Consider the following 15944-nt stretch of genomic DNA (forward strand, 5'->3'; position numbering starts at 1 on the left):
CTAACACCATTTCCCAACTCATATGGAAACAGGGTTTGTATTATTGAATGTATCAAATGTGATGAATATTTAATGGACCACAATGGAAACAAGCCTCTTGGCTTTTTGTGCCATCCATTTGCCTTTTAAAGCATTACATGGATTACATTCTTTAAGATGTCAATTAACTTCTCAATCAATCAATCAAAGTGAAAACCAGTAGGGTTCCTGCCCCAACAGAGAATGCTAAACCAGATGGGGTTTGAACTGTGACAAGAAATAGACCTTTGGCCATAGCTACCTTGACTTTCTTGTGTTGGCTCATACTCAAAATGAGCAGGGTTCCTGCTCTGACAAATATTACATAACATATTTTTGGACACAAACCTCATCGGGCGGAGGGTAGAGGCCGAGCAGGTCACCGTGGCGCCCCTGCAGGCGTGCCTCTGTGTTGCGGCAGTCCATGTCCTCCGGCCCCGTGCGCTCCAGGACGGTGGGGAAGAGCACGTCTGGGGAGGAGTTCTTCAGGTCAAAGATGCTGGAGGCCCAACTGCCCCGCGGCGTCTCATCAACAGAGGCCGAACGCCGCTTTGCGTCATCCTGATCCACAAGGGGTGGAAGAGGGTGGAAGAAAAGAAAAAAAAAAAGGTTGAGATCATGTGTTGTTATTTCTTGCTAGGGAAGACGTCACCCTGAAGGGTTGACTGCAGATGTTGGAAGATCAAGAGAAGAATGTTCTTTTCTCTATCTGCACTTACACAATGGTAGTGTTAGTTACATTCCACTGCATGTACAAATACAGCTGAGGCCTCCAATATGTTCAACTTGTCACTTCCTAATCAGTCCAAGTCTCTGGAGGGTCTCTGTCGTCAACTCAGCAAAAACTGTTTTTAGCATCTCAGATATATTTCTAAAGTCACAAATTTGCTGTCAAAATTAGATCTGGAAATGATCATCAACACATTCTTTTCATCTGGTATTGACTATTGCAATTCTCTCTTCTCTCTTTTCAACAAGTCAACTCTAAAGAGACTTCAGTCGCTACAAAATGCAGCTGCCAGACTTTAGACCAGACCAGTCCACATTACCCCCATTAGATCCAGTCTTCATGGGCTTCTACTCACATGCCACATTGAGTTGAACATTTTAGTCCTGACTTTCCATGCATTGCATGGTGGGGCCCCTCAGTACATCACTGACTAGTTATGCACCTACTCTTCAGTTGCATGGTGGGGCCCCTCAGTACATCACTGACTAGTTATGCACCTACTCTTCAGTTGCATGGTGGGGCCCCTCAGTACATCACTGACTAGTTATGCACCTACTCTTCAGTTGCATGGTGGGGCCCCTCAGTACATCACTGACTAGTTATGCACCTACTCTTCAGTTGCATGGTGGGGCCCCTCAGTACATCACTGACTAGTTATGCACCTACTCTTCAGTTGCATGGTGGGGCCCCTCAGTACATCACTGACTAGTTATGCACCTACTCTTCAGTTGCATGGTGGGGCCCCTCAGTACATCACTGACTAGTTATGCACCTACTCTTCAGTTGCGTGGTGGGGCCCCTCAGTACATCACTGACTAGTTATGCACCTACTCTTCAGTTGCGTGGTGGGGCCCCTCAGTACATCACTGACTAGTTATGCACCTACTCTTCAGTTGCATGGTGGGGCCCCTCAGTACATCACTGACTAGTTATGCCCCTACTCTTCAGTTGCGTGGTGGGGCCCCTCAGTACATCACTGACTAGTTATGCACCTACTCTTCAGTTGCGTGGTGGGGCCCCTCAGTACATCACTGACTAGTTATGCACCTACTCTTCAGTTGCGTGGTGGGGCCCCTCAGTACATCACTGACTAGTTATGCACCTACTCTTCAGTTGCGTGGTGGGGCCCCTCAGTACATCACTGACTAGTTATGCACCTACTCTTCAGTTGCGTGGTGGGGCCCCTCAGTACATCACTGACTAGTTATGCACCTACTCTTCAGTTGCGTGGTGGGGCCCCTCAGTACATCACTGACTAGTTATGCACCTACTCTTCAGTTGCATGGTGGGGCCCCTCAGTACATCACTGACTAGTTATGCACCTACTCTTCAGTTGCGTGGTGGGGCCCCTCAGTACATCACTGACTAGTTATGCACCTACTCTTCAGTTGCGTGGTGGGGCCCCTCAGTACATCACTGACTAGTTATGCCCCTACTCTTCAGGTGCATGGTGGGGCCCCTCAGTACATCACTGACTAGTTATGCACCTACTCTTCAGTTGCGTGGTGGGGCCCCTCAGTACATCACTGACTAGTTATGCCCCTACTCTTCAGTTGCGTGGTGGGGCCCCTCAGTACATCACTGACTAGTTATGCACCTACTCTTCAGTTGCATGGTGGGGCCCCTCAGTACATCACTGACTAGTTATGCCCCTACTCTTCAGTTGCGTGGTGGGGCCCCTCAGTACATCACTGACTAGTTATGCACCTACTCTTCAGTTGCGTGGTGGGGCCCCTCAGTACATCACTGACTAGTTATGCACCTACTCTTCAGTTGCGTGGTGGGGCCCCTCAGTACATCACTGACTAGTTATGCACCTACTCTTCAGTTGCGTGGTGGGGCCCCTCAGTACATCACTGACTAGTTATGCACCTACTCTTCAGTTGCGTGGTGGGGCCCCTCAGTACATCACTGACTAGTTATGCACCTACTCTTCAGTTGCGTGGTGGGGCCCCTCAGTACATCACTGACTAGTTATGCACCTACTCTTCAGTTGCATGGTGGGGCCCCTCAGTACATCACTGACTAGTTATGCACCTACTCTTCAGTTGCGTGGTGGGGCCCCTCAGTACATCACTGACTAGTTATGCACCTACTCTTCAGTTGCGTGGTGGGGCCCCTCAGTACATCACTGACTAGTTATGCCCCTACTCTTCAGGTGCATGGTGGGGCCCCTCAGTACATCACTGACTAGTTATGCACCTACTCTTCAGTTGCGTGGTGGGGCCCCTCAGTACATCACTGACTAGTTATGCCCCTACTCTTCAGTTGCGTGGTGGGGCCCCTCAGTACATCACTGACTAGTTATGCACCTACTCTTCAGTTGCGTGGTGGGGCCCCTCAGTACATCACTGACTAGTTATGCACCTACTCTTCAGTTGCATGGTGGGGCCCCTCAGTACATCACTGACTAGTTATGCACCTACTCTTCAGTTGCGTGGTGGGGCCCCTCAGTACATCACTGACTAGTTATGCACCTACTCTTCAGGGTCTTCTAAAGATCCCAAAACTGGTTTTAAAATCCGTGGAGACCTGGCATTCCAGGCTACATCTCCCAGACTCTGGAACAACTTGCACCAGTCCCTCTGTGATCTTGACTGTGTTGACACTTTGAAGAAACATTAGGAAACTTCTCCTTTTAGGAAAGCTTTTAGTTAATGCACCTTTTAACTATCAATTTGAATCCCCTTTGTATCCTTTTTATGATGTTGTTGTTTTCATTGAATTGTTGTTTTACTTCATCTATGTTTTGTACAGCACTTTGTCATTTGATCTGTGAAAAGTGCTTTATAAATAAAATGTACCTACTTACTAATCTATGGCGTCAAAACAGGGCCAAAGTCCTTACGTGTAAAATCACACTCTGCACCCACTGACTCATTTTGCACGTCCAATTCACTAGCGTCTTTTTTGCTAATGCGTGGGGTCCGTCTGCGCTCGCCATGTCTTTCTATTTCTCCATGCATGTGACATTCCACCCTTTTGGCTCTTTGGGGCAAGCATTGAATAAACGGCCTAGCAACTCTCCTCCTTTCTGATTGGTCACTTTAAAGGTCAACTGTCCCCTGGTCAGAAACAATTCATGGGAACTGCCGCTGAACTGTGTCTCTTTTGAAGAGTAGTCTTTAGAGTCCAAAGTTCAGGCAAAATAACCCATGATATCATTTCTTAAGAAGTAAAGTGTTTTAAAAGAGCATCACACTCTGGCACTGCCACATCAATAAATTAGCTACCTTTTATCATATAAGGCATGTCTAAATAATACATGTGAAATAAGTTATCTTTAATGACATCAAGTTAGTAGAAATTGTTGTTAACAATTTTCATTTTCCATATGATAATAGATAGTACTGTCATGGTCTAATAGATAGTAGTGTAAAACAGTGTTTCTTAACCATTGTCTCAGCTGTGGTTTAGTAGTGGTACTCAGTTGTAATACACTTTGCCACCACTCGAGGCAGTAATGACAGTATCAAACAAACAGAAGAAGTCTGCAGCTAAAGTCCATCCATCCATCCATTTTCTACCGCTTATCCCCTTCGGGGTCGCGGGGGGTGCTGGAGCCTATCTCAGCTACAATCGGGCGGAAGGCGGGGTACACCCTGGACAAGTCGCCACCTCATCGCAGGGCGAACACAGATAGACAGACAACATTCACACTCACATTCACACACTAGGGACCATTTAGTGTTGCCAATCTTTTCCTTTTAGGCATTTACACGTCTTTTCCTTTTAGGCATTTACACGTCTTTTCCTTTTAGGCATTTACACGTCTTTTCTTTTTAGGCATTTACACATCTTTTCCTTTTAGGCATTTACACGTCTTTTCCTTTTAGGCATTTATAAGTCTTTTCCTTTTATGCATTTACACATCTTTTCCTTTTAGGCATTTACACGTCTTTTCCTTTTAGGCATTTACACGTCTTTTCCTTTTAGGCATTTACACGTCTTTTCTTTTTAGGCATTTACACATCTTTTCCTTTTAGGCATTTACACGTCTTTTCCTTTTAGGCATTTACACGTCTTTTCTTTTTAGGCATTTACACATCTTTTCCTTTTAGGCATTTACACGTCTTTTCCTTTTAGGCATTTACACGTCTTTTCCTTTTAGGCATTTACACGTCTTTTCCTTTTAGGCATTTACACATCTTTTCCTTTTAGGCATTTACACGTCTTTTCCTTTTAGGCATTTACACATCTTTTCCTTTTAGGCATTTACACGTCTTTTCCTTTTAGGCATTTACACGTCTTTTCCTTTTAGGCATTTACACATCTTTTCCTTTTAGGCATTTACACGTCTTTTCCTTTTAGGCATTTACACATATTTTCCTTTTAGGCATTTACACGTCTTTTCCTTTTAGGCATTTACACGTCTTTTCCTTTTAGGCATTTACACATCTTTTCCTTTTAGGCATTTACACGTCTTTTCCTTTTAGGCATTTACACATATTTTCCTTTTAGGCATTTACACGTCTTTTCCTTTTAGGCATTTACACGTCTTTTCCTTTTAGGCATTTACACATATTTTCCTTTTAGGCATTTACACGTCTTTTCCTTTTAGGCATTTACACATATTTTCCTTTTAGGAATTTACACGTCTTTTCCTTTTAGGCATTTACACATCTTTTCCTTTTAGGCATTTACACGTATTTTCCTTTTAGGCATTTACACATCTTTTCCTTTTAGGCATTTACACGTCTTTTCCTTTTAGGCATTTACACGTCTTTTCCTTTTAGGCATTTACACGTCTTTTCCTTTTAGGCATTTACACGTCTTTTCCTTTTAGGCATTTACACGTCTTTTCCTTTTAGGCATTTACACGTCTTTTCCTTTTAGGCATTTACACGTCTTTTCCTTTTAGGCATTTACACGTCTTTTCCTTTTAGGCATTTACACATATTTTCCTTTTAGGCATTTACACGTCTTTTCCTTTTAGGCATTTACACGTCTTTTCCTTTTAGGCATTTACACGTCTTTTCCTTTTAGGCATTTACACATCTTTTCCTTTTAGGCATTTACACGTCTTTTCCTTTTAGGCATTTACACGTCTTTTCCTTTTAGGCATTTACACGTCTTTTCCTTTTAAGCATTTACACATATTTTCCTTTTAGGCATTTACACGTCTTTTCCTTTTAGGCATTTACACGTCTTTTCCTTTTAGGCATTTACACGTCTTTTCCTTTTAGGAATTTACACGTCTTTTCCTTTTAGGCATTTACACATATTTTCCTTTTAGGCATTTACACATATTTTCCTTTTAGGCATTTATAAGTCTTTTCCTTTTATGCATTTACACATCTTTTCCTTTTAGGCATTTACACATATTTTCCTTTTAGGCATTTACACATCTTTTCCTTTTAGGCATTTACACGTCTTTTCCTTTTAGGCATTTACACATCTTTTCCTTTTAGGCATTTACACGTCTTTTCCTTTTAGGCATTTACACATCTTTTCCTTTTAGGCATTTACACGTCTTTTCCTTTTAGGCATTTACACGCGTTTTCCTTTTAGGCATTTACACGTCTTTTCCTTTTAAGCATTTACACATATTTTCCTTTTAGGCATTTACACGTCTTTTCCTTTTAGGCATTTACACGTCTTTTCCTTTTAGGCATTTACACGTCTTTTCCTTTTAGGCATTTACACATCTTTTCCTTTTAGGCATTTACACATCTTTTCCTTTTAGGCATTTACACATATTTTCCTTTTAGGCATTTATAAGTCTTTTCCTTTTATGCATTTACACATCTTTTCCTTTTAGGCATTTACACATATTTTCCTTTTAGGCATTTACACATCTTTTCCTTTTAGGCATTTACACGTCTTTTCCTTTTAGGCATTTACACGTCTTTTCCTTTTAGGCATTTACACATATTTTCCTTTTAGGCATTTACACGTCTTTTCCTTTTAGGCATTTACACGTCTTTTCCTTTTAGGCATTTACACGTCTTTTCCTTTTAGGCATTTACACGTCTTTTCCTTTTAGGCATTTACACGTCTTTTCCTTTTAGGCATTTACACGTCTTTTCCTTTTAGGCATTTACACGTCTTTTCCTTTTAGGCATTTACACGTCTTTTCCTTTTAGGCATTTACACATCTTTTCCTTTTAGGCATTTACACATCTTTTCCCTTTAGGCATTTACACATGTTTTCCTTTTAGGCATTTACACATCTTTTCCTTTTAGGCATTTACACGTCTTTTCCTTTTATGCATTTACACATCTTTTCCTTTTATGCATTTACACATCTTTTCCTTTTAGGCATTTACACGTCTTTTCCTTTTAGGCATTTACACGTCTTTTCCTTTTAGGCATTTACACGTCTTTTCCTTTTAGGCATTTACACATCTTTTCCTTTTAGGCATTTACACATCTTTTCCTTTTAGGCATTTACACGTCTTTTCCTTTTAGGCATTTACACATCTTTTCCTTTTAGGCATTTACACATCTTTTCCTTTTAGGCGTTTACACGTCTTTTCCTTTTAGGCGTTTACACGTCTTTTCCTTTTAGGCGTTTACACGTCTTTTCCTTTTAGGCGTTTACACGTCTTTTCCTTTTAGGCGTTTACACGTCTTTTCCTTTTAGGCATTTACACATCTTTTCCTTTTAGGCATTTACACGTCTTTTCCTTTTAGGCATTTACACGTCTTTTCCTTTTAGGCGTTTACACATTTTTTCCTTTTAGGCGTTTACACATCTTTTCCTTTTAGGCGTTTACACATCTTTTCCTTTTAGGCGTTTACACATCTTTTCCTTTTAGGCGTTTACACGTCTTTTCCTTTTAGGCATTTACACATCTTTTCCTTTTAGGCGTTTACACGTCTTTTCCTTTTAGGCGTTTACACATCTTTTCCTTTTAGGCATTTACACATCTTTTCCTTTTAGGCATTTACACATCTTTTCCTTTTAGGCATTTACACATATTTTCCTTTTAGGCATTTATAAGTCTTTTCCTTTTATGCATTTACACATATTTTCCTTTTAGGCATTTACACATATTTTCCTTTTAGGCGTTTACACATCTTTTCCTTTTAGGCGTTTACACGTCTTTTCCTTTTAGGCGTTTACACGTCTTTTCCTTTTAGGCATTTACACATCTTTTCCTTTTAGGCGTTTACACATATTTTCCTTTTAGGCATTTACACATCTTTTCCTTTTAGGCATTTACACATCTTTTCCTTTTAGGCATTTACACATCTTTTCCTTTTAGGCATTTACACGTCTTTTCCTTTTAGGCATTTACACATCTTTTCCTTTTAGGCGTTTACACGTCTTTACCTTTTAGGCGTTTACACGTCTTTTCCTTTTAGGCGTTTACACGTCTTTTCCTTTTAGGCATTTACACATCTTTTCCTTTTAGGCATTTACACGTCTTTTCCTTTTAGGCGTTTACACGTCTTTTCCTTTTAGGCATTTACACATCTTTTCCTTTTAGGCATTTACACATCTTTTCCTTTTAGGCATTTACACATCTTTTCCTTTTAGGCATTTACACGTCTTTTCCTTTTATGCATTTACACATCTTTTCCTTTTAGGCATTTACACGTCTTTTCCTTTTAGGCTTTTACACGTCTTTTTCTTTTAGGCATTTACACATCTTTTCCTTTTAGGCATTTACACATATTTTCCTTTTAGGCATTTACACATATTTTCCTTTTAGGCATTTACACATCTTTTCCTTTTAGGCGTTTACACATCTTTTCCTTTTAGGCGTTTACACAGCTTTTCCTTTTAGGCATTTACACGTCTTTTCCTTTTATGTATTTACACATCTTTTCCTTTTAGGCATTTACACATCTTTTCCTTTTAGGCGTTTACACATCTTTTCCTTTTAGGCGTTTACACATCTTTTCCTTTTAGGCGTTTGCACATCTTTTCCTTTTAGGCGTTTACACATCTTTTCCTTTTAGGCGTTTACACGTCTTTTCCTTTTAGGCATTTACACATATTTTCCGTAATGTGATTTATGTAACTAATGTGTTGCTGCAGCTTGTTTACTTCAGTTGCAGTCAGTAGTCCAACTTCTTTAGTTATACTAATAGTGTTCCATCTTAGGTCCTCTCTTTCATTATTTGGGCTATTGAACTGGTGGACTGTGAGTTCAGTTTAAAAAAGTGTGTGAGAGCGTCACATGTTTGCAGTGGATTCCAAAAAACAGAAGAGTGCTGTCAATGAGACTATCTTTTACTAGCTTTTTTGCAGAAGGTCCCTAAAAACTGCAAAGCTCTTTGTAACTGACAAAATAAATAGACCTAAATCAAATGTCTACAGTAGAGGACGTTGGTTCTCAAAATGAGGGTGTTTTTTAGCGTTTTGAGGCCATACTAATCCCATGAAAATGGCGGTGAGGTCACTGTGACGCTGCTACTGTACCTGCTCGTCTTGGCGCTCGGCAGCAGCTGCCTGGTCCAGTTCAAAGGTCTGTTTGAGCAGGCCTCGCTGCCTCTCCCTCTGTCGCTCGGAGCTCTGCGGGCTGTGCGTGGTGCTGTAGCGCTGGTATCTAGCGGGGAGTTGAACATGTTAATATCACAACTGCCAATCACCTGCACAAGTGCATTATTCAAATTTTTTAAAAAAAACTCAACTGGTTCCAGTGTGTCTGCCACTTACTTTCTTTGAATGACGAGCCAGTCATCTGTGTAGACTGCCAAGGCGTCTCTCACTCGGGGATCCAGTGCGCTAACGTAAGACAAGCACATGCATAAGTAAGTGTCCTTTAATATACATGTTCCCTCGGTGTCACACCAAGAAATGCTTTGTTCTGATACATTTGTCCGAGGCTGGGAGATGCGCAAGTAAGGATGTGTTGGCCACGGCAAGCTTTTTCTTACTCTTCCTCCTCAGGCAGCGGCGGCTCCAGCGTAGTGCACTCTTTGTCTGAGTGGTGGAGCTCTAAATCGTCCTGGGGAAACTCCATCAGCTGCCTGAGAGGGCCTGACTCCACCCCGGGAGCATGACTGCTCAAATATTCCTCAAAATCCACTGGCTCCACGACCTCAGTCAGGGGTAACTGTGGAGTAACATCAGACTGTAAAACCACAGATCAGTCTGCAAAAAGGGGACGGCGGACAAAAGGTCTGATTGCTTTGGATGATCTAGTTGAATAAATACATAGTCACTGTCCCAACTGCTCATCCATTTAACAATTGTGTCACCCTCCCATCAGGGCATTTCAGATGATATTCTCCTAAACATCTTACATATGTACCCTCGTTCAGGTTTTGCCCGAGCAGAGAGACTAAAGCTGGGTTTAGAACTTAGCTAATTGCAGCTTTGAAGCTGAAAGGTAAATACAGATCAATTACAGGGCGACTCACAGGATGGTGCAGTGCTCCTCGCTTTTTGGACATGAGCGGGGAGCCATACTCTCTGGACACTTGCTTCCGGACCTCTGCAGCCACCGTCCTGAGGAAGGGTAAATAGAAGTAATGCAGGGGGCCGTGCGTGCACATATATATACATACAATATATATATATATATATATACACATATACATATATAATGTATATATATACATATATATATATACAGTGGGGCAAAAAAGTATTTAGTCAGCCACCCATTGACAATCAATGGTTGGCTGACTAAATACTTTTTTGCCCCACTGTACATACACACACACACACACACACACACACACACACACACAAACACACACACACACACACACACACACACACACACACACACACACACACACACACACACACACACACACACACACACACACACACACACACACACACACACACGCAGTACAGGTCAAAAGTTTGGACACACCTTCTCCTCATTCAATTAGTTTATTTTTATTTTCACGAGTGTTTACATTGTAGATTGTCACATCAAAACTATGAATGAACACATGTGGAGTTATGTACTTAACAAAAAACGGTGAAATAACTGAAAACATGTTTGATATTCTAGTTTCTTCAAAATAGCCACCCTTTGCTCTGATTACTTTTTTGCACACTCTTGACATTCTCTCCATGAGCTTCAAGAGGTAGTCACCTGAAATGGTTTTCACTTCACTGTGTAACAAGTCATTTGGAAATGTAATTGTCTCCCAGAGTGTCCATCCTTTTTGAAGGAATCTTTCACACGAGTACAATTTTAAGCCATGTAAAAACCACAACACAGCTATGAAAAAGATAAGTTAAATATTGGCGCCGATCCGATTCCAGTCTCAAACAGCCAGATCACTACTATTTGAGGTGCAGCTTATTTTAATAGGAGTACAGCAATCTATCCAAGAGAATGGCATTATTTGAAGAAGGAGCATATTTGACCTCCTCATTAACTTTGGACTCCACAACAGCTGTTATGCATGGAGATGCAGGCAGATGTCACAAAAGACGTGGCTATACAGGCACTGAGCCAGAGCTCCCGTTTCTGCTCTTGATGGAGCAACGGCAAATGAGAGGCTTACAGACAGCGACAAAGGGGGAGAGAGAAAAAAAGCAGCCAACAAGCACACAATCCAGTCTCAAAGAGACAGCAAGCAGCTGCTACTTGAAAGTCAGCAAATGTCTGTTTCTCTCATGCAGCAGGCCAGACTGCAGAGATGTTTCATCCAACTGACACATGGACTCCCACGTTGCTCCATATTCCAGTCGCCGACTTGATCATCTCACAAAACTCACAAGCAGTTCCTGCAGTTCTTTCTGTGCACCTCCACTTAAAACAGGAAGTAGGAAAGCACCTCTATTTAAAACAGGAAGTAGGAAAGCTATGAACCGAGAGGGCAAGAGCCAGAACACAAATTCCCACCCTTTCCTGCATCCGGCACGACACAATACTGTATGTCCCACTGAAGGAGAGGAGGAGATCTGGGAAACAATACAGTGAGTGCATACCAACATGACTTGATGGAGCCAATAATCCATCATAGAAACATCACCTTTTCACCAGCCTAAAAAAAGCTTTGAAAAGCACTGCTAGGTTAAGTCTTTTAAGTAAGAGTGAAGATAAGGTGATTTGCAGGTAAAGCTCTAAATCGGGGCCCAGGAATAAGCTAGGTAGGTCCTTAAAAACCAAAGAACAGCACACTTCAGTCAGTGTTTTTCAACCACTGTGCCGTGGCACACTAGTGTGCCGTGAAATACAGTCTGGTGTGCCGTGGGAGATTATGTCATTTCACCTAATTGGGTTAAAAACATTTTTTGCAAACCAGTAATTATAATCCGCAAATAATGTGCTGTTGTTGAGTGTCGGTGCTGTCTAGAGCTCAGCAGAGTAACCGTGTACTATTCTTCTATATCAGTAAGTGGCAGAAGGTAGCTAATTGCTTTGTAGATGTCGGGAACATGGTTTGTTGTGATCACAATACGCGGGAGGCAGTGTGCGGGTAAAAACGTATCTAACGCTTAAACCAAAAGTAAACAAAAGGTGAGTGCCCCTAAGAAAAGGCATTGAAGCTTAGGGATGGCTATGCAAAACGAAACTGAAACTAAACTGGCTGCAAAGTCAACAAAAACAGAACGCTGGACGACAGCAAAGACTTACAGCGTGTGGAGCAGACGGCGTCCACAAAGTACATCCATACATGACAATCAACAATGTTCACTCAAGGAAGGATAGCGTCCGCAAAACTTCAATCGTCTTAATTGTGAAAACTAGAGATGTCCGATAATATCGGCCGATAAATGCTTTAAAATGTAATATCGTAAATTATCGGTATCTGTTTTTTTATTATCGGTATCATATTTTCTTTATTTTTTATTAAATCAACATAAAAAACACAAGATACACTTACAATTAGTGCACCAACCCAAAAAACCTCCCTCCCCCATTTACACTCATTCACACAAAAGGGTTGTTTCCTTCTGTTATTAATATTGTGGTTCCTACATTATATATCAATATATATCAATACAGTCTGCAAGGGATACAGTCCGTAAGCACACATGATTGTGCGTGCTGCTGGTCCACTAATAGTACTAACCTTTAACAGTTAATTTTACTCATTTTCATTAATTACTAGTTTCTATGTAACTGATTTTATATTGTTTTACTTTCTTTTTTATTCAAGAAAATGTTTTTAATTTATTTATCTTATTTAATTTTATTAATTTTTTAAAAAAAGGACCTTATCTTCACCATACCTGGTTGTCCAAATTAGGCATAATAATGTGTTAATTCCACAACTGTATATATCAGTATCGGTTGATACCGGTATCGGTAATTAAAGAGTTGGACAATATCGGAATATCGGATATCTGCAAAAAGCCATTATCGGACATTCCTAGTGAAAACCAAGCAGGTGCGGGGAATGTTCAAAGGAAGACATGAAACTGCTACAGGAAAATACCAACAAAACAGGAAAATCCACCAAAGTAGGAGTGCAAGACAAGAAGTAAAACACTACACACAGGAAAACAGCAAAAAAAAGTCCAAATAAGTCAGGGTGTGATGTGACAGGTGGTGACAGTACACCTACTTTGAGACAAGAGCTATAGTGATGCATGCTTGGTTATGCTTTAAAGTCATATCCAACAATTGCGACAACGACTTTTTTAATTGTCAATATCGGCTGCTGAGTTTCATTTTTCAATGATTTCTACTGGTGGTGTGCCTCTGGATTTTTTCAAAGAAAAAAAAAGTGCCTTTGCTCAGAAAACACTGATATCGCGCGCATAGACGCAGCGGCTCAGAGCTCTCTTTTTTGGTGCAAGTTTTTGTTATGAATTTGCACTAAATTAGTTTTGCTTACAATTTCGTTGTACAATGACAATAAAGATATTTTCTATTCTATTCTATTCTATTCTATATAGACCAGGAGTGTCAAACTCAAATACATAGTGGGCCAAAATTTAAAACTGAACAAAGCCGCGGGCCAAAGTTGAACAAATTAACCTTTTAATAGGGACCCAAACAAGTTCTGCATTGAATATTGAACAAGCAAGGCTTATAGAACTTTATAGTGACATGCAAAATCGAGTTTCAAAAAATAATAATAATAATTAAAAATATCAATGGCAGATCAAATAAAATTTAAATAAAAATTGAATGCCTCTTTTCTATTTGCAGCGTAAATATCAAAATAAACTTTTTCCACAGGCTAACAATACATTTGAAAATAAAATAACAATAATGAATGAATCAAACATTCAAGCCTTGAAGTAGCAAGAGAAAGTGCATGAATAAAACGTTAATTATTGCTCAGTTTGCTACACTGATTTGCTTTAACACTGAATATGGAACAAGCAACGCTTATATAACTTAATAGTGCAAAATCAACTTTCAAAAAACAAACAAAAAAACATCAATGGTATATTAAATACAATTTTAATAAAAAATGTAATGCCTCTTTTCTATTTGCAGCCTTTTGAGGTAAATATCAACATTAACTTGGTGGGCGGGGGCGCGGTTTGGTGGAAGCGGGGGTGTATATTGTAGCGTCCCGGAAGAGTTAGTGCTGCTAGGGGTTCTGGGTATTTGTTCTGTTGTGTTTATGTTGTGTTACGGTGCGGATGTTTTCCTGAAATGTGTTTGTCATTCTTGTTTGGTGTGGGTTCACAGTGTGGCGTATATTTGTAACAGTGTTAAAGTTGTTTATACGGGCTCCCTCAGTGTGACCTGTACGGCTGTTGATCAAGTATGCCTTGCATTCACTCATGTGTGTGTGTAAAAGCCGCATATATTATGTGACTGGGCCAGCACGCTGTTTGTATGGAGGAAAAGCGGACGTGACGACAGGTTGTAGAGGATGTTGAAGGCAGTGCCTTTAAGGCCCGCCCCCAATAATGTTGTCCAGGTGGAAATCGGGAGAAATTCAGGAGAATGGTTGCCCCGGGAGATTTTCGGGAGGGGCACTGAAATTCGGGAAAATCGGGAGGGTTGGCAAGTATTGAGTATTAGCGGTGAATGCGGTGTTACAGCGGCACTGCCGCTGTATAATACCGGCGGGTCAGTACATTACCGGCGGGCCAGCTCTTATGTAAATTTGATATTGCCTCAAGGGCCAAGTGAAATTACACGGCGGGCCAAATTTGGCCCGCGGGCCAGAATTTGACACCCATGATATAGACCATCTCTGACTCACTTTTTTGCAGGTCCACATTGAGCTCCTGCAATATAGAGCCTCTTTAACAACATCACTTGTGTTTTTAATTATTGACTACATTCACCAGTTGGTGAAGTAAGCAGAACTTTGCATTGACATTATGTACAAAATGTGAATAATAGTGATGGGAGGTAAGCTTTCTGAAAATATGGTTAACCAGTACTGTATTAAGTCAAACAGGAAGTAAGTACTTGGCTGCAAAAAAGTGTTTTGGTAGGAGATGAGAGATTGGCTGAGAAACAAGGGTGTGGACATGTCCCCATTCTCTATAGAAGACATCAAATGTAGTATTTTTATAAACGACTAATATAGAAATGTTTTTCAACATTATTATGCTCCAGGCAAAAAGAAAAATACATAAAGTGTCTATTTAGGAAAGTAAGGCCTACATTTTCTAATTGGCTTAATGGTTTAGAATTCCATCCATCCATCCATTTTCTACCGCTTATCCCTTTCAGGGTCGCGGGGGGTGCTGGAGCCTATCTCAGCCACAATCGGGTGGAAGGCGGGGTACACCCTGGACAAGTCACCACCTCACCTATCCCCAGGTGCATGTCTTTGCAGGTGGGAGGGGCCTATCCCCGGGTGCATGTCTTTGGAGGTGGGAGGGGCCTATCCCCAGGTGCATGTCTTTGCAGGTGGGAGGGGCCTATCCCAGGTGCATGTCTTTGGAGGTGGGAGGAAGCCGGAGGCAACCCACGCAGTCAGAATTATCAATCAAATCTTGGACAATGATTAAGAGTACAAAAGCCCTTAAATTGATATCTTTATAAAAAAAACATATAAAGTGATTTAGGTAACCATTTTAATTGTATTATCATTATTGTTTATTAATACTTAATAGTGTCTGTATTTGCTTTAGTTGTCTTTCCTTGTTGTTGAAAGTGCCTTGACTGTTGCGTGAATAATAAATGTGGCTGCAAAAAGGAAACGCACATTGTTGACAACAGAGGAGATGGTTGTTTACTTTGCCAGAAGTTCAGAGAAGGTGTAATAATGACGTCACAACCGTTATGAAGCAACAATGGAGCGCGGCACTAGCTAGTGACGTCACACCTAGCTTACTTGTTGTGCGATGACACTCTTGAGGAAACAAAGCGCAAATAAAGGCGTTTAAACAATTTGTTACATT

The 15944-nt window shown here is 40.8% G+C and overlaps 1 protein-coding gene across 3 annotated transcripts in view; it reads right to left on the reverse strand.

Moving 5' to 3' along the window:
* The window catches only part of LOC133651715 (dedicator of cytokinesis protein 7-like), an 81395-nt gene extending 65514 nt beyond the window's left edge, over nucleotides 1-15881 (reverse strand). For all 3 annotated transcript variants that reach the window (XM_062049768.1, XM_062049767.1, XM_062049769.1), the window contains exons 1-6: nucleotides 15878-15881; nucleotides 10067-10154; nucleotides 9581-9759; nucleotides 9360-9428; nucleotides 9123-9249; nucleotides 367-579 (exon numbers count right to left, since the gene is read on the reverse strand). In XM_062049768.1, the coding sequence (XP_061905752.1) occupies nucleotides 367-579; nucleotides 9123-9249; nucleotides 9360-9428; nucleotides 9581-9759; nucleotides 10067-10099 (621 nt within the window). In that variant the 5' untranslated portion in view covers nucleotides 10100-10154; nucleotides 15878-15881. The remainder of the gene's footprint in view (nucleotides 1-366; nucleotides 580-9122; nucleotides 9250-9359; nucleotides 9429-9580; nucleotides 9760-10066; nucleotides 10155-15877) is intronic.
* Nucleotides 15882-15944: the final 63 nt, after the last annotated feature.

The sequence above is a fragment of the Entelurus aequoreus genome, linkage group LG06, assembly GCF_033978785.1.
Source record: "Entelurus aequoreus isolate RoL-2023_Sb linkage group LG06, RoL_Eaeq_v1.1, whole genome shotgun sequence".
Lineage (NCBI taxonomy): Eukaryota > Metazoa > Chordata > Actinopteri > Syngnathiformes > Syngnathidae > Entelurus > Entelurus aequoreus.